The sequence below is a fragment of the Cervus canadensis genome, chromosome 30 (assembly GCF_019320065.1).
Source record: "Cervus canadensis isolate Bull #8, Minnesota chromosome 30, ASM1932006v1, whole genome shotgun sequence".
In the NCBI taxonomy this organism is placed as follows: Eukaryota; Metazoa; Chordata; class Mammalia; order Artiodactyla; family Cervidae; genus Cervus; species Cervus canadensis.
Genome location: NC_057415.1, coordinates 23,136,648 through 23,156,608, shown reverse-complemented (window position 1 = coordinate 23,156,608; position 19,961 = coordinate 23,136,648). Strand labels below are relative to the sequence as shown.

The 19,961-nt window shown below is 37.3% G+C and overlaps 1 protein-coding gene across 1 annotated transcript in view; it reads right to left on the bottom strand.

Moving 5' to 3' along the window:
- The window catches only part of TMEFF1 (transmembrane protein with EGF like and two follistatin like domains 1), a 92,905-nt gene that overhangs the window by 47,516 nt on the left and 25,428 nt on the right, over positions 1 to 19,961 (bottom strand). The window contains exons 2-5 of the mRNA XM_043453198.1: positions 18,945 to 19,054; positions 8,036 to 8,165; positions 3,351 to 3,377; positions 1,120 to 1,216 (exon numbers count right to left, since the gene is read on the bottom strand). Of these exons, the coding sequence (XP_043309133.1) occupies positions 1,120 to 1,216; positions 3,351 to 3,377; positions 8,036 to 8,165; positions 18,945 to 19,054 (364 nt within the window). The remainder of the gene's footprint in view (positions 1 to 1,119; positions 1,217 to 3,350; positions 3,378 to 8,035; positions 8,166 to 18,944; positions 19,055 to 19,961) is intronic.

Sequence of the window (19,961 nt, the reverse complement as noted above, 5' to 3'; positions counted from 1 at the left end):
TATCTTTAAAATTTTGAAAGTTTTAGATTTTCTTAATGCATTGAAATACATTTAAAGTTTGTGTATGCTGGGCATACACACCAAGGAAACCAGAATTGAAAGAGACACATGTACCCCAAAGTTCATTGCTGCACTGTTTATAATAGCCAAGACATGGAAGCAACCTAGATGTCTATCAGCAGAGGAATGGATAAGGAAGCTGTGGTACATATACACCATGGAGTACTACTCAGCCATTAAAAAGAATGCATTTGAACCAGTTCTAATGAGGTGGATGAAACTGGAGCCTATTATACAGAGTGAAGTAAGCCAGAAAGAAAAACACCAATACAGTACACTAATGCATATATATGAAATTTAAAAAGATGGTAAAGATAACCCTGTATGCGAGACAGCAAAAGAGACATGGATGTACAGAACAGTCTTTTGGACTCTGTGGGAGAGGGCGAGGGTGGGATGATTTGGGAGAATAGCATTGAAACATGTATATTATCATATGTGAAACGGATCACCAGTCCAGGTTCGATGCATGAGACAGGGTGCTCGGGGCTGGTGCACTGGGATGACCCAGAGGGCTGGGATGGGAGGGAGGCAGGAGGGGGGTTCAGGATGGAGAACACATGTACACCCATGGCTGATTCATGTCAGTGTATGGCAAAACGAATACAATATTGTAAAGTAATTAGCCTCCAATTAAAATAAATAAATTTATATTTTAAAAAAGTTTGTGTATAAAAATGCAAGAAAAACTGTTTACCATGATTCTAGTTGAAAATATAAAAGTAAGGTAATTCAAATAAGAGTAATTCTGATGAATAAAATTAGCACTTGGTATAAAATTTATCAGTTTTATAACAGTATAAAACTATCAGTGAAGAAAGGGAGTGGTAAAATGAAAAAAAAAAATTTACAAATGGATTTCCATTCTAAAACACTTAAACTGACTTAAACAGTTATAGTATCATATCAACCTAAAAGTCAATAGATTAACATTAAACAAAAAATAAAGAAGGCACACACAATATACACCAAAGCAGGTTAAAAGATAGCTTTCTATAAGATAATAATGCTGACAATTAACCTCCAAATAAGTTTATCCCTTTCCCTCAGTCAACTCACCCAACATTTTCCGCATCTTCATCACACTCAGCTTTATATTTGCAGGGTCCACACTTGGAGTGTTTTCTGTGAACTTCTGCCCCTGATCCTTCCTCTTCTGTTTAAAAAGAAAAATTAAATTTTCAACCAAAAGCTGGGATCCTTTCCAGACCTGCTTCATGTTTTCAGCAGCCATTATCCTATTTCTGGGGAAAATGTATGCAAGGCTCTTGAAAACAATCAATTCCAAAAAGCTACTGATGCTTGAGTCCAAAAATGCTGTCAATACAGAGTATAACATATACTGTGGAAAAAAACAAGTATTGGGGCCAGAAAAATAATCCCTTAGCCTAAGTACCATGGAACAGTAAGCCAGGTCTCACTAATTCTTAAAAAGAATTACCATAACATGAAATAAGAGAGGGGAAATAAACATGAGCAATAAATTCAGTCCGTGATTACCCTACTGAAACAGTCTGTGCAGTCCTATTAGCAGTAAGTGATTCAACAAATAAGTTATTCAACACAGCAGAGTCTAACCACTACCTTGTCCTCACATCAGTTTCACACCTGCCTTAAAAACTGTCTCCAAATTTTAAAAAGGAAAGGAGTCTATTTACAAAGTACTTACCCTTTTTTACTTTGCCACCTAGCCCTGCCAATAATACCAAGAATGCTGAAGTATATGGGTCTCCTATGATCCAGCACAAGATGAGTGCATACCACCAGCCCCCAAATCAGCTCATATTTCAGTTAGGGAACCTCGTATCTGTGGGCCTCAGCTACAGTGGATCTGATCATGGTAATCTCAAACTGGGCAGGGAGATGAGTTCTGAAGCCAATTTAGGGATAATGGTTTACTCAGAGGATGTCCCAGTCTGGTTTGGAACAGAGAAGGTGTTAGAAGGAAAGCACACAGACCTAAGTGCCTGTTTGGTACTATTCCTACACTTGCCATTTTGGATATCTACCTACACTTTACCCAAACTCTCATGCATACTCCCAAACAATTCCAGGGAGCATAATCTTAAATTCACACAGCCACTATGAGCTCACTAGAATTTGTGTATTAATCTGAGCAAACCACTTAGCCTAACTCATACTCCCTAAAAAAAAAAAAAAAATTACCAACAACCAACATTCTCAGGGCAAGACATCCAATACTTGTACCATAAAAGCAAATATGTAGACCAACTTCCATTTCTTTCATATAGTAACAATGAGTTTCGTAACTGAGTATCTGACCACAGGGGATAGACTATATGGTCCTTTAAAGTCCTTTCCAGTTCTAAGATCTAGAATTAATGAGCTCATCCTTCACACATGATCACGAAGTTTCTGTTTGAACATGTCCATTTAAATTCTACTGTTAGACAGCTTCTAATCTTTTTTTTTTTTTTTAAAGCTAAAACCATCATCCTTGAATGTCTTCCTCAGGACAGTTCTACTCTCTTAGGTGACCTTTAAACTCCCTTCCAACTCTACAATTTGAGGGTTCTATGAAACATAGGAAGATGGAGCAAGGTTTCAGACTGTGCTAGAAGGATCATAACTGTGATTTTTATTTGCATACATGTGAATTTTACCAGAGATATTTTTTCTTTTAGTGCATCCACAGAGCACCTGAAACATTATTTTGCATTCAGTGGATACTCATTAAGAATTACAGTCTCATTAGACTATGAAATAGTTTAGTCATTCTCAATTCTAATAATTCATCATTTCTCGGGTTTGTGGCTGAGATCAAGCATAGTATCTGTTCTAAATCAATGCTAATAATTCAGAGTAAACTCTGTTATATGCTACTACCAAATACTAGGTTTTTTTAATTTTGTGCCTTGAAAATTCCTTATGAGCAAAAATGTGTAAGCAAAGGACAGAAGAGAGTCACAAATACTCTGATCCGAGCTAAAATCACCTGGGGATGATCTTACGGAGAGGGCCCTTTGGTGTAACTTCAATCATTTCCCCTTTGTCTGACAACAAATCTAAAATGAAAAATAAATGCAGGGGAAAAAAGGGGGAACTGAAGGGTTGGGATGATGGCTGAGGGGTACAGGGTTTCTTTCTGGGGCAACGAAAATGTTCTAAAGTTGGCTGTGGTGATTAATGTACAACTCTGTGAATACACTAAAAGCCACTGAATTATACACTTTCGATGGGCAAATTGTATGGTATGTGAATTTTACCTCAGTAAAGCCATTTTTAAAACGCAAAAGAAGAAAGGCATTTTAAGCGTATTTGAAACTTACCTCCTTCTCCAGATCCAGAGCCATTATCTAAGAAGAAAAATAAAGAATGAGTATGAACACGTTTCCCAGAATCTCATCTTACCAAATAGTAAAATTTCTTATCAAAAATCAAACTGTGATATCCATTCTCAGATAGTCCCTTTTCTCATTTTTTTAGAAATCCAACAATTTATTCTTATATACTTATTTTGTACCTTTCTCCAAATAAAAATTCCTTGGATACATAATCTATACCTCATAATCTTTGTAGCCCATTCAGAAAATACCCAGGTGCTTTGTACAAAGTGAAAATCAATAAATGTTATAAAGTAAATGGCTAAATAAAAATAATTATAATGAACTCACTTAAAAGGTATTAGAAATGTTTAATTTTGCTAAAGCTTTCAAGGAATAATAAATAAACTGCTTTTAATAAAAAGAAAGGAAAAGCTTTGGGTCTTGCTCCAAAAATCTTAATTAAATCTGTGGATAAAGGCCAAAAGATATGAATAAACCTAAGGTTTAGAAGGAAAGAACCTCAAGGTTGAGGTTTTCTTAATACTGATGAAATTAACTTCCTCCAGGAAACCTTACCAAAAGGAAATCTCACCAAGGTGTTAGTGAAAAACTTGTTACTAATCAAATTAAAGAACCTCCCTCAAAGTTACCAGCAAGAAACCAGTGTAAAATGTAATTAATTTAAAATATGTATTTTATAATCCTGAAAGAACCAACATATGGCACAGAGCATGTTGAAAAGAGGGCAAGACTGTAGCATCATCAGCCTGGAGCCGAGATGGCAAGTGGTGAACTTGACACTCTATCCAGCACTTTCTAGGGAGAATTTACCAGAAAATGCATTCCAGTCTGTCAGATAGCTCTCGAGAACAGGGGACATCCTTCACAATATCACTCCCATCCCCCCTCACCCTCAATCTCACAAAGACAATAATCAAAGTCCAAATCATGGTAGAAACAAGAGGGACTGGAAAAAATACACATTTTAGATATCACCCACTTCAACACTATTTCTGCTTTATTGACTATGCCAAAGCCTTTGACTGTGTGGATCACAATAAACTGTGGAAAATTCTGAAAGAGATGGGAATACCAGGCCACCTGACCTGCCTCTTGAGAAATCTGTTCGCAGGTCAAGAAGCAAGAGTTAGAACTGGACATGGAACAACAGACTGGTTCCATATAGGAAAAGGAGTACATCAAGGCTGTATATTGTTACCCTGTTTATTTAACTTATAAGCAGAGTACATCACGAGAAACGCTGGGCTGGAGGAAGCACAAGCTGGAATCAAGATTTCGGGGAGAAATATCAATAACCTCAGATAGCAAATGACATCACCCATATGGCAGAAAGTGAAGAAGAACTAAAGAGCCTCTTGATGAAAGTGAAAGAGGAGAGTGAAAAAGTTGGCTTAAAACTCAACATTCAGAAAACTAAGATCATGGTATCTGGTCCCATCACTTCATGGCAAATAGATGGGGAAACAGTGGAAACAGTGGCTGACTATTTTGAGGGGCTCCAAGATCACTACAGATGGTGATTGCAGCCATAAAATTAAAAGACGCTTACTCCTTGGAAGGAAAGTTATGACCAACCTAGACAGCATATTAAAAAGCAGAGACATTCCTTTGTCAACAAAGGTCCATCTAGTCAAGGCTATGGCTTTTCCAAGTAGTCATGTATGGATGTGTGAGTTGGACTGTAAAGAAGGCTGAGTGCCAAAGAATTGATGCTTTTGAACTGTGGTGTTGGAGAAGACTCTTGAGAGTCTTGGACTGCAAGGAGATCCAACCAGTCCATCCTAAGAGAGATCAGTCCTGAGTGTTCATTGGAAGGACTGATGTTAAAGCTGAAACTCCAATACTTTAGCCACCTGATGCAAAGAGCTGACTCATTTGAAAAGACCCTGATGCTGGGAAAGATTGAGGGCAGGAGGAGAAGGGGACAACAGAGGATGAGATGGCTGGATGGCATCACCGACTCAATGGACATGAGTTTGGGTAAACTCCAGGAGTTGGTGATGGACAGGGAGGCCTGGCGTGCTGCGGTCCATGGGGTCGCAAAGAGTTGGACACTACTGAGTAACAGAACTGAACTTGAACACTTCATGGGATTTTATACAAAGTCTTACAGTGTATTCACAGACCGATCAACCATGAAAAATATCTTCTCTAAGCAGAGGAAAAGAAAGGATGAAAGAGCAGGAAAAAAGACAAGAAGGGAACTTGACTTATTTTTACCAAATTTTTCTCAGGAAAACTCTTTTTCCCTTCTATTCCATATACATTGACTAGGTACATATTATGTGTTAGACAACATAGTAAAAGGAATAGGTACAAACTGATAAATAAGACACACCCAGTGCAGGAGATACTCACTACTAACCTTTTTTTCAACCAATGTCCAATTTTAATAAATATAATATCTCACCGCCTTCCATTAGGGTCATTTAAAATTTTGAAATAAATATATTTTGACTACTCTGATAATGAGGTTGAGCTCTTTCTGTAGATTAGATTTTCACTAGACACATGCCTTCCCCCACTCCAACCCTGGAATTATGACATCCTCCCTGGGCAAGACATACTACTTTCCTGTTCAGAAACAGGATCTGGCTAAAGGATAAACACATTTATCTGTGTTGGATAAATGAAATGAAGTATGATATGTACACAGACATATGCACAAAGCATGAAGAAATCCTGCCAGGAGATGCCAAAGAAAGATTTCAGAGGGGAGAAAAGACTTAAGCTCAATATTAAAGCATTAAAAAAAAAGAAGTTCTCAAATAAGCAAAGGAGAATGTTATTTCTAGCACAGCAAACAGGACCTACACCAGACTAGATAACAGAACACAAACCCCACCCAGCAGATAACAGGATCAATGTAGCACCTTATAGCTCAGCTCATTCGACCCTCACTTAACCGCAGGAGACGATAACCATCTAACCATGTAGGTATGTAACTGGACCTCAGAGCAGCTAAGTGATTTGTGCAAGGTCATTCAGCAAACCAGAGCTGGAGTTAATTTAAGTTAGACTTTTTAAGCCTAGCGCAGCGCTCTTTCCAGCCTAACACTCTGCCTCCCCATGTTTAACATTCACTGTTTATCAAGGCAGTTGGAATCTTAAACTCCTCATAAATGATGCATAATTAATTTGGGATTATAAAGAACTCCATATTCCTTTTTAGTTTCTAAATCAAAGCTGTGAAATATAATGTACCTAGAAAAGTATGTGAGAACCATATCAAATGACAGTCTACTGGCTTAAGGGAACCTAATTATTTAGTGTATGGAAAAGAATTTGGCCTTTCCCAAAGAGAGATCTGACCTTGGCCTGCAGCTTCTAGAAGGCAACTAACTGATGTTTAGGAAGGAGGCTGACCACATCAGATCTTAGGGTGGGGCTGGCCACGCTCAGTGTTCTTAGGGTGGGGGCTGGCTCACACCAGAAAGACCAACCACACAGTTCAGAGCGGAGGCTTTGAGTAACGTGGTGTTAGTGGACCAAGTTTGAGATCAACCACATGGACAATCCATCAGTCATGCTTATGTAATGGAGCCCCAATAAAAACTCTGAACACAGGCACTGTAGTATACAGGAAAAAAAAGGAAATGGGGTAATCATATAAAGAACAGCCTCCACATTTACTGCTAACCTTCATACAATAATTCTCTTATAATATCTCACCAGCATCCCTGCTCCCACATACGAACACAAGTAAGAAACCAAGGCATTACTGTTGGTTTCTTACAGTAATGCCCTCCAAAATTGACCACTACCAATTTAGGAAGACATAAAGAAGGCTGAGCATTGAAGAATTCATGCTTTTGAATTGTGATGCTGTAGAAGACTCTTGAGAATCCCTTGACAGAAAGGAGATCTAACCAGTCAATCCTAAAGGAAATCAACCCTAAATATTTATAGGAAGGACTGATGCTGAAGCTGAAGCTCCAATACTTTGGCCACCTGATGCGAAGAGATGACTTGTGAGAAAAGACCCTGATGCTGGAAAGATTGAAGACAGGAGGAGAAGGGGACGATAGAGGATGAAATGGTTAGATAGCACTACTGACTCAATTAACATGAATTTCAGCAAACTCCGGGAGACAGTGAAGCACAGGGAAGCCTGGCATGCAGCAAGTTCTTGGTGTCACAAAGAGTCAGACACAACTTAGTAACAACAACAACAAATAATTTGGTAAGGAAAAGAGGAGTAAATACAAAAACTGGGAGGAGGTTGGTAACAAAGGCTGACAAACAGAAAAGATACAAAGAGAAGAGCTTGGACAAACACTTCCTGGGATGCCACTAATGAGTTTCTACCATATTCCCCACTCCACCTCCCACCAAAATAAAAATTAACAAAACAGATCTCACAGCATTTACCCTCCCAAATCTTATTCTGCCTAATGTTCAAACTATAAGGCAAAATTGATAAGCAAAGTCTCCACCAAAAATAGTATTAAACATTAAAAACATCCTGAGAAGTAACACAGAAGAATAAGAGAGATCACCTGGGGTTAAAAAGCAACATGAAATGGGGGCAAAAAGAAGCCCTGCCCACTTCCCACATTATCATCCCGATCCACACAGCAGTCTTGGGAATAAACCTCTGACTGGAAACTTCATCTTAGTATGGCAGAACCATTTCTAACATTTCTTCAGAAGAGTATCACACATACCAGAGTAGCATGGGCCTCTTGCTACTACTGTTATCTCTTTCTGATGCTTACAAGCAGCCCTTCTGAGAAAGCATTCATTTTGGTACGTGTCCCCATTTGATCCACAGACAGGAATGTAATTCGTATGGCACTGCAAAAGAAACAAAAATAAATTCTCAGAACGAGGCATGAATACTAACAGTTCATTTCATATTCATGAATGCAATGCCATAGTATTGTAACACACTTCTACTACAGAAGTTTGTTCTTTTATTTGGTTTTTAAAAAGAAGAGCTGGGCTACTTTCTCATACCTTTTTTCACATTTATAATGAAAATATTTTAACTATCAACTACCCATAAAAATGAGAATGAAAATCTCTATCCTATCTACATCATTTGCTAGCGATCCAAGGAGATAGTATAAGAGGAGATTCTTCCCAATGTTTGGAATAAGCACTAATGATGTAAACTATCAAAATTCACTTATTCAACACCTCTAGTATAAAAGGTTTCAAGGTAAATGCTATGGAAGACACATGAGCTCTGTTCTCTGAAACTTTACAGTCTTATTAGAGAGCCAAATAAATATGAAATGTATGTATGTGTGTGTATATATATGATCGTGTACCAAATCAAAAGTACAGATAAGTATAATATCTAACACCTATTACTGTAAGATATAAGGTATTTAAGAAAGCCTCCACAGAGAAAGTGAAATGTGAAATGGACCTTGAAGAATTAGTAGATGAAAAGAAAAAAAATGATACAGGTTTGAGAAATGACACTGAATTAGTATGTTTAAAAAACTTTAAAACTTCTATATTTCAAAAATATAAAGGATTAACGTTTTAAAATCTGGGAGATAATAGTATAACATGATACAAGTTATCATCACTGAAACAGAGCACCAATTAATACAAAATGGACAAAAGACAAATTTACAGAAAGATAACAAATGGTCAATTAGTATATTAAAAATGCTGACCTTTACTAACAATCAGAGTTGCACACAAAAATAAGATGCTACTTTAACCTTATAAAACTGGCTATTAGACAAACAAAAAACTCAATTTAGTCGCAAACCAATAGCCCTGCTATAATTTAAACTGGCTCAATCTTTTAAGAATACAATTTAACAACACATTTTAAGAGTTCTAAAAAAGCAATGAGGCTTTTGATCTAGAATTACACATTTACGGATCTATCTGAAGGAAACTACAATAGATGAAAATTTATTACAGTCATTTCAAATAGAAATGTATTCATATCAAAAACATACAAGAAAAAATCTAAGTATCCAATAAGGTAATGTTTATTTTAAAGCATGCTATATATGTTCAAAGAGTCATTGAGCATTGCCCTTTATAAGAATACTGTGTGACATAAAAAGATGATGTTAGGTGAAAAGCAGGTGATAATACCAAGTATGTAACTTCTGAGAATTTTGTGCCATTTTTAAATGCAGTATCTAGTCCACAAAACTGAATGCAAATTTCTTAAATAATATGATAATATAAAATAAAAATGTAGCAAGAAGATAAATTATATATATATATATCTGAATTATTTAGAAAAATAAATATTCAGAGAGTAAATCCTGGAAGAAAATATCAATAAATTTTTCACATTACTTGTCACCATATTTTTTATTTCCAAGTTTATGATTTTCTGTTTTTCTCCATTTTTCTGCCATGAGCAAGGCTTACTTTCATCATCCATTTACTTTTTAAAAAGTGGTCAACTTACTTAATGAACCATAAATTTGGCATGCTACCTCAGGTAAAGCACTGGTAGAAACAACTTTTAATAAAATATTTTACAACCAAGTTGACTTGCTATACACTATCACCAGACTCCTACATGAACTTCAGTTGAAACTCAAATTTTACTTTAGGATGCCTTCCTATATTCCTCCAATTCTTCCAAGGATCACATTCCTTTATTCTCCTCCCCTAACATGTACACAATAAAGCTTACATGATGTCTGCAGGAGTCAATGTTACTCTGTAATTATACAAGGTATATTTAGCAACAACACAACAGAAAAGACCATAAGCTCCAAGATGTCAAATACAAGTCTATGGATTTTTCAAGCCAACTAACTCTTCACTCAGCATTGCTTAACAACTTTCTAACACAGTGCTCACAAAGGTGCTCATGCTCCCTAGCGGTGGGTGCCCCATGGAGGCATTTTTGGTTGCCACCATGACAAACGAAAGTGAAAGAGGAGAGTGAAAAAGTTGGCTTAAAACTCAACATTCAGAAAGGTAAGATCATGGCATCCGGTCCCATCGGTTCATGGCAAATAGATGGGGAAACAATGGAAACTGTGAGAGACTTTATTTTGGGGGGCTCCAAAATCACTCCAGATGGTGACTGCAGCCATGAAATTAAGACACTTGCTCCTTGGAAGAAAAGTTATGACCAACCTAGACTGCATTATTAAAAAGCAGAGACATTACTTTGCCAACAATGGTCCATCTAGTCAAAGCTTTGGTTTTTCCAGTGGTCATGTAAGGATGTGAGAGTTGGACTATAAAGAAAGCTGAGCGCCAAAGAATTCATGCTTTTGAACTGAGGTGTTGGAGAGGACTCTTGAGAGTCCCTTGGACTGCAAGGAGATCCAACCAGTCCATCCTAAAGGAAATCAGTCCTGAATATTCATTGGAAGGACTGATGCTGAAGCTGAAACTCCAATACTCTGGCCACCTGATGCGAAGAACTGACTCACTGGAAAAGACCCTGATGCTGGGAAAGATTGAAGGCAGGAGGAGAAGGGGACAACAGAGGATGAGATGGCTGAATGGCATCACCGACTCGATGGACATGAGTTTGAGTAAACTCCGGGAGTTGGTGATAGACAGGGAGGCCTGGCGTGCTGGGACTCATGGGGTCGCAAAGAATTGGACACGACTGAGCGACTGAACTGAACTGATGACAAGAGGTCATTACTGTCATTTAGCAGATGGATTCTAAGAGTGCTCAAAGTACCACAAAGGAAAGGGCAGTTCCATACAACATACACACCAGAAAATTTCTTTTTTTTATACACCATACAATCTCTGAATGCATCTCCAGCCATTCACATAGGAACTATGGTAATATCATGAACAAATCAGGCTGCTCTAGCTTCTCCTAGTAGTTTTTAATTCTAGCCCTCACCATATTTCTGCTTTTTGTTTTCAAGCACTACTGGTATGAAAGTGCTGCTGATGATCTTTTTAAAAACCCAAATATTCATTTAAGTAGATATCAGCAATGGACTCCTACATTGTGTTCTGGTATAATCATGTCCCAGCATTTACATTTTGAAATACTTATTTTATTATAAATTCCTTTTATTTCTCCTTTACATTTCAATTACACATTATATTGATTTCTTTAATTACGTGTTTATGTAAGCTACATTATCTACAAATTTCATTTTAGAAAAGAAATGGAATACAAATTATTGGTTATAAAAAAGGGTTATTATCAAATAATTTCACAATTTGTATGGAAATACAAAAAACCTCGAATAGCCAAAGTAATCTTGAGAAAGAAGAATGGAACTGGAGGAATCAACCTGCCTGACTTCAGACTCTACTACAAAGCCACAGTCATCAAGACAGTATGGCACTGGCACAAAGACAGAAATATAGATCAATGGAACAGAATAGAAAGCCCAGAGATAAATCCACGAACCTATGGACACCTTATCTTTGACAAAGGAGGCAAGGATATACAATGGAAAAAAGACAACCTCTTTAACAAGTGGTGCTGGGAAAACTGGTCAACCACTTGTAAAAGAATGAAACTAGAACACTTTCTAACACCATACACAAAAATAAACTCAAAATGGATTAAAGATCTAAATGTAAGACCAGAAACTATAAAACTCCTAGAGGAGAACATAGGCAAAACACTCTCCGACATAAATCACAGCAAGATCCTCTATGACCCACCTCCCAGAATATTGGAAATAAAAGCAAAACTAAACAAATGGGACCTAATGAAACTTAAAAGCTTTTGCACTACAAAGGAAACTATAAGTAAGGTGAAAAGACAGCCCTCAGATTGGGAGAAAATAATAGCAAATGAAGAAACAGACAAAGGATTAATCTCAAAAATATACAAGCAACTCCTGAAGCTCAATTCCAGAAAAATAAATGACCCAATCAAAAAATGGGCCAAAGAACTAAACAGACATTTCTCCAAAGAAGACATACAGATGGCTAACAAACACATGAAAAGATGCTCAACATCACTCATTATCAGAGAAATGCAAATCAAAACCACAATGAGGTACCATTACATGCCAGTCAGGATGGCTGCTATCCAAAAGTCTACAAGCAATAAATGCTGGAGAGGGTGTGGAGAAAAGGGAACCCTCTTACACTGTTGGTGGGAATGCAAACTAGTACAGCCGCTATGGAAAACAGTGTGGAGATTTCTTAAAAAACTGGAAATAGAACTGCCATATGACCCAGCAATCCCACTTCTGGGCATACACACTGAGGAAACCAGATCTGAAAGAGACACATGCACCCCAATGTTCATCGCAGCACTGTTTATAATAGCCAGGACATGGAAGCAACCTAGATGCCCATCAGCAGATGAATGGATAAGGAAGCTGTGGTACATATATACCATGGAATATTACTCAGCCGTTAAAAAGAATTCATTTGAATCAGTTCTAATGAGATGGATGAAACTGGAGCCCATTATACAGAGTGAAGTAAGCCAGAAAGATAAAGAACATTACAGCATACTAACACATATATATGGAATTTAGAAAGGTGATAACGATAACCCTATATGCAAAACAGAAAAAGAGACACAGAAATACAGAACAGACTTTTGAACTTTGTGGGAGAATGTGAGGGTGGGATATTTCAAAAGAACAGCATGTATACTATCTATAGTGAAACAGATCACCAGCCCAGGTGGGATGCATGAGACAAGTGCTCCGGCCTGGTGCACTGGGAAGACCCAGAGGAATCGGGTGGAGAGGGAGGTGGGAGTGGGGATCGGGATTGGGAATACATGTAAATCCATGGCTGATTCAAAGAATAAAAAAAAAAAAAAGGGTTATTATATCTGATAGGGCTGAGAATCTATATGGTAATAGCTAACATTTAACGAAGAGTTTCTATCTAGTAAATATTGGCTGCAACTTTAAATGTCCTAAACTAACTTAAATATAACAGTCCTGCAAAGCACATGTGGAGAAGGAATTGGCAACCCACTCCAGTACTCAGCGCTTAGAGCCAGAGCTCTGAAGTCAGATGCTAAGTTCAAATCTTGGGTCAACCATTCATGTGACTCAGATTAGCACCAATGCCATTTTTTTCCCCTATCTGTAAAATGGTAATTATAATAGTATTTACCTAACAAAACTGTTATGAGGATTAAATAAGAGAAATCCATCTTTAACATTTATATCTGGCCCTAGTAAATTTTCAACAAACATTTGCTGGTTCTGCTATAGACATTATCATTTCTGAGTTTTAAGTAATTGTCTAGGGTCACAGCTAATTCCTAATTTCTAACCACTACACGCTCCAGTTTTTCAGCAGGATCTCACTATATGTCACTTGGTGGTAGTGAGCAGGGAGCTTGAAACAGACAGGCGATGTCCTTGAAATGCAACCTAACAAGCACATACCAAGGAGTGAGCACGATGGGAAAAGCAAACCTACAGTTCCTTGGTCAGTCAGTTTCCAGGAGTTGCTTTTAGGAGCTTCTTATTACGCTATAGAAAAATTAAATGATTTGGGCAATTTTAACAACATGCATCTTCTGACTCGGGCATGACTCTAACTGAAGGTGTGCCTCCTCTTTACTGTCACTCTTGCTGGGGGAAAGAACTCTCCCCCATACCTACTCTTTACCTGGAAGAGTGATTTGAAGCAGTTTACAAAGATGCAGCAGTGTACAACTCTGCAGCCACATCCATTCAAGCATTTATTATGTACCTACTGTGTGTCAAGAACTGTGCTGAATACAATAATATTAACAAGGCTGTGATGGTGAATTTTAAGTATCAACTTGACTGGGCTTCAGGGTGCCTAGATTAAATATTATTTCTGGATGTATCTGTCGAGAGTATTTCTCGATGACATTGGCATTTAAATTGGTGAACCGATAAACACCCTCTCCAATGTGGGTGGGATCATCCAACCCACTGAGGGCCTGAATAGAAAAAGGCAAATGAAGGGAGAATGAGCTCCTGACCTTGGTTGAGCGGGGACCTTGGTTTTCTCCTGGTTCTCAGGCCTATGGACTCAGACTGAGACTTACATATCAGTTCTCTGACGCTCCAGCCTTCAGATCCACATTGGAACCACATTACTAGCCTTTTTGGGCCCCCAACCTGCGGACTGCACATCATGGGACTTCGTGTCCATAACTGAGTGAGCCCATTCCTGGTAATTTCTTTCTCTCTTCTCTCTAAATATACCTTGTTGGCTGTTTCTCAGGAGAATCCTGACTAATACAAAAGTCTAATAAGAGGACAGAGTACTTAGCTAGAGCAAATACTATGAAACTCAGGAAAAAAAATATCAGCCTGAGAACTTCAGTCAGAAGAACAAAGGGGAAGAAAGAAAACAGGAAAAGCCACGGGCATTCCTCTTTACATATTACCCAGGTTTCAAAGAAAAGATGCAATACTGATCATTTTTCTTTGTTCAAAATTAATAAAAGCAATCTTGTTTATGTATGTGGCAAGATGTAATAGCTCCTATTAACAGGCTAAACAAAACAATTTCACAATTTAAAATCCTATTATCTGTTAAAATGTGTTTCAATTATGCCCCCCGAAAGCTTGACACTGAAAGCTTGATGAATCATAAGCAAGGTTGTTAAATGAATTGAAAGATAGTGCTAAAACATCCACAGAAGAGTGTTTAATGGGCACATGAGGTCATTGTTCTTAAACCAGCAAGAACGGAAGTCTAAGTTGAAGAGACTTAAAAGCTTATAAAGAAGGCAGAGGAGTCAAAGAAAGTTTCGCTCAGCAGCAGGATCAAGTAACGCTGTAAACCCTTAGGCAGTTTGCTCCTGCAAATTAAGTAATTTGTCTTTAAACATCTTTATATCCCCAGCACCTACCACAAAGTAAGCTCTGGGTAAATGTCTACTGATCTAAACCCCTAACTTTTCTTTTTCTTTCTTGCTTTGCCACAAGGTAAGAATACAAGGGATTCAGACAGATCATGAAAAGGTTCTCTAGCTGTTCAAGTACGTTAAAAAGGTCAAAAGGCTTTATAACCTTAGAGTTGCAAGGGAAGACTTTGAGAATGAAAAGCAGAATCATGAAGACAAAGATAAATATAAAATGAAAATGTAGAACTTTATATAAAAAACATAAAATGAAAATAACACTAGGATAACGTCTTTAAAATATACAGAGATTTCTTTATAATCCATATAAACTAAAAAGTAACCATCTCTAAGGTACTTTAGTTTATATGGATTACATATATCCCAGGTGGCTCTAGCGGTAAAGAACCCGCCTGCCAATGCAGGAGACACAAGAGATGTGGGTTTGAGCCCTGGGTTGGGAAGATCCCCTGGAGGAGGGCATGGCATCTCACTCCAGTATTCTTGCCTGGAGAATCCCATAGACAGAGGAGCCTGGTGCGATACAGTCCATAGGGTCGCAAAGAGTCAGAAAAGACTGAAGTCACTTAGCTTGCATGCATAAGTGACTTAGTACTTAAAAGAAATTAAAACACTGATGTATTAGTAAAATACATAATATTTTTAAAAGGAAATGTAAGAATTAACAGGATGTTGCCTCTGAGAAGAGCAACTGGTAGTCTGGAGTGGAAGGAAGACATTTTTTCCTTATATAATGTTCAAGTTGTTTACTATGGCAAATACCACACTTTAAAAAAATGTATCAGAATGATACCTACATCATAGGTTTTCATAAGAGCTTAAGTTATGTTAACTTTTATATATAAATATATATAAAATATTTAGAAGTTAATGGATATAAAATGCTCAGCACAGTAAGCAGTATTATAAGAACAACACAAACAGTGTATTACATTTTATTAATACAGTATACACACATATCTTTACAGATCAACACAGGGAAAAAGAAAATACTCCCCGAAATACAAAGAATATGAAATATTAATTCACAAAAAATGGTAAATAAATCTATGGCACATTTCCAATTTCTCCAGTAATCAAATGCAAAAAGTTTCTTTGCCTTTCAGATTTATATAATTTAAAAGGACTGACAAAATTCACTACCAAGAGGCTGAAAGGAAACAAGCAGCCTGGTAACACCACTCTTGGTGAGAATGCTAATCTGTACACGAACATTCCATTGGCCCGACAACTCCACATCAAGGACTTTAACCTAAGGAAATAAAGAACAGTTGGAAGAGGGGAATAGCCCCCGTTTTCCCCACTCAGGATGGCTAAAATACCCACAAAAAAACCTGCCATCTTTGTTGCATGAAGACCCAGAGGAGAGAATTCAGAGCAACCAAAGCCGCTGGAAAGTGAGAGAGAAAGTCCCAGAAAGGAGAGAGAGAGCGGGGAGCCCCAGATTCCGAGGCTGACTTCTGAACCAAGCACTCATGGGGCACACTCCAAGTGGACCAGCTAAGACTGAAATAAACGATACTTGTGTTGCTCCCCAAACAGGAAGGACAAAGTCTGCTGTTTTTCAGTCAATTCAACTGTTTCAAAAACGACAATACTCAGAGGAACGTAATTCAAACACGAGAAAACATATCATTCACAATGTGTAGGATACAGTCAGAATAAATAGGAAAAAAAAAGAAAACACAATCCACTCTCAAATGAAAAGGAAATCAATAGAAACGATCCCTGAGATGTCCCAGATGTTGAAACTGGCAATGATTCTTAAAGCATCAATATCTATGCTCAAGGAAAATAAGCTTGTAAGGAATGAAAAGACAAGAAATCTCAAACAGAAACTATAAATTCTAAAAATAAAGTATCTCAAAGTAAAGACTCACTGAATGGCAGAATGGTGATGACAGAAAAAAAGATCAGTGAACCTTGATGTAGGTAAGTAAAATTTACCTAACATGAAGAAGAAGAAGAAGTAAAAGCACATGAGGACTTGGTACATACCATGTACATCAACACCTTCTTTTAAGCAAAGAAGCCCACCTTAGTTACTGTCCTTCTTAAGAAGGTTTAGGGAGCAAGAAGGCAAGCAGACATAACACTGCCTATTTTTTTAATTTAATTTTTATTTTATATTATAGTTGATTTACAATGCTGTGTTAAATCAGGTGTACAACAAAGTGATTCAGTTATATATGCATATATCCATTCCTTTTAAGATTCTTTTCCCATGTAAGTTATTACAGAATACTGAGTAGGGTTCCCTGTCCCATACAGTGGGTCCATGTTGATTATTTATGTTATAAACAGTAGTTACACTGGCCTGACTACTGTTACATGAGGAACCATGGAGGGATGGGCACAAGGTTAGCTAAGCCACTTCAAAGGTGGCTATTGTCAATAAACAGTGGACTGTAAAGTCCCTTTTGACCAAGGGGAACATTTTTGGCTCATCATCAGCATACTCCCAACCCCTTCCTCCTTTACTTAAACTTTCTACTTCTTTTAATGAAAATAATCTTGATAGTTAACAGTTTTCAAAAAGGCTTCATATTCAAGGTCTCTTTCTGATTCTGATTCTCATTACAATATCCTAAGAAAGGGTGGGAAATATGCTATCTACTTTCAGATGGATCAAAAACAATTATGCCTGAAGCTTTATAGGACTTCTAGAAATACTGACTATCCTATGCTTTTATTCCTAATCTGTTCCCTTTCTTTCCTTTAAAATCCAAAATGGTAGGTACAATTAGAATAAGATCATGAATTTAAAAATTTCTAGTTCCTTTTTTGTCTCATCAGAAATTCTGAATAAGGGACCACTCTGTGAACAATGGTCCCTGGTCGGGGGAACTAAGATCCCGCAAGCTGTGCAACACAATCAAAAGAAAAAAAAAATGTAGCACATTTCACTCCCATTCTTTTTGCTTTTTTAGACTACAAACTCACAACTAAAACAGCATCTGAAAAACAGAGGTATTTGCACTCTTCGTTTGAGATTCCCCCTTTCTAGTCCATCTGTAACTTGGATCTAACCTGAGGCAGTCATGTTCTTTGGCCTAAAAAAGATGGGACAGCAGCAAATAAGGGAAAAATAAGGGAAATAAGCAAATAAGGGAAAGAGAAACACCAGAAAGAGAAGGAAAGGGGAAAAAAAGACCAACATTTTAAATAAGTGACTCTACTGCAATCTGAGAGTTCCTTGGACTGCAAGGAGATCCAACCAGTCCATCCTAAGAGAGATAAGTCCTGAGTGTTCATTGGAAGGACTGATGCTGAAGCTGAAACTCGAATACTTTGGCCACCTGATTCGAAGAGCTGACTCACTGGAAAAGACCCTAATGCTGGGAAAGATTGAGGGCAGGAGGAGAAGGGGATGACAGAGGATAAGATGGCTGGATGGCATCACCGACTCAATGGACATGGGTTTGGGTAAACTCTGGGAGTTGGCAATGGACAGGGAGGCCTGCCGTGCTGTGATTCATGGGGTCGCAAAGAGTCAGACACGACTGAGTAACTGAACTGAACTGAACTGCAATCTGTACGTTTCAGTGACAATTATACCTTACATTTGAATAAAACCTTTTTAATATTTTTTTTCAAGGCATTTTCACATCCTATGAGAGCCAGTCTGTCCTTATAATTCAAGAAAAGAATGGAAGGTACAAACAGTAGTGTTTCATTTGACAAGAAAGAATCAGTGGGCTGTGAACCCAAATTTCTTGTAGGGTTCAAGGTGTTTTAATAAGTTTTTTAATTTAAAAAAATGTAGAATTACAAAATATGACAAATGTTAAAAGTCTTGAAAAGAGGTTTGATTTCCTTACCTGAAACTGACATGCACATTTCAAACCATCTCCATCTTCTTTACAGACTCCTCCATATTTACATGATGATTCATCACAAACTCTTAGATCAGATTCCCTCACATTTAATTCTGTAAAAGAGGAAAAATTGTTTCATATACATATGTGTGTGTCCTTTTTATCGAAATGTGCATATATAAATGAGAGAAAAAAAATCCTTATACCTTATGGACAAGTATAAGTCACAACATACAAAAATTAAGTTCTACAGGACACAAACTGTTCGAGATTCCCCAAAGAAAGCTGTGCATGGTAATGTGCCTAAAATCACATAAAGCAAAGCAAAATAAAGCTCAAAATTTCAGGATTTCACATAATTCTCAAAAGGGAAATCCACAGAATTTTTTTATTTTGCCTGCCAAGAGCTTAAGACAGTCCTTTTACTATTATTATCTTAATAATTTAGATTATTTTTCTAGTGACTGAGTTACTTTTAAGGGCAGCCAATAAGAATAACTGAAAAAAAAAAATCTTGACTTTTTTGATACCCAGAATAAGTTTTGGATGATCATTAATCACTCTAGACAGATAAACAGTTTCAATTACAAAAGTGATAAAAGTAAGCTTGAATTTCACACAATAGATATATACAGTATTTCACACCATAGGTATATATGGGGCATTTACATGAAAAGAAAGAGGTTCAAAATCTTCATAGATTTAAGATATTTAAATGATTGATGTAATTTTACTACCACAGGAAGCAGAGCCTATCAACAATACTAGTATTCTGCAGTCATTCTGTGCTTGTTCCAAGACTGTCAGTCTTATTCTGGAACGATCAAAATAATCTCTCTAGGAAACCTAATAAATTGCTTCCAGGTTAGAGAAAAGCTGCCAATCACATGAAACTGGGTGAAAACCACTACAAAGCCAATTTTCATATCCTCCCTACTGGGAATGAGAGCTACAACAACAAATACACTTACATAAACAATTAACAAATGGTTGTTTAAAAACTCATCCCAGGGCCTCCCT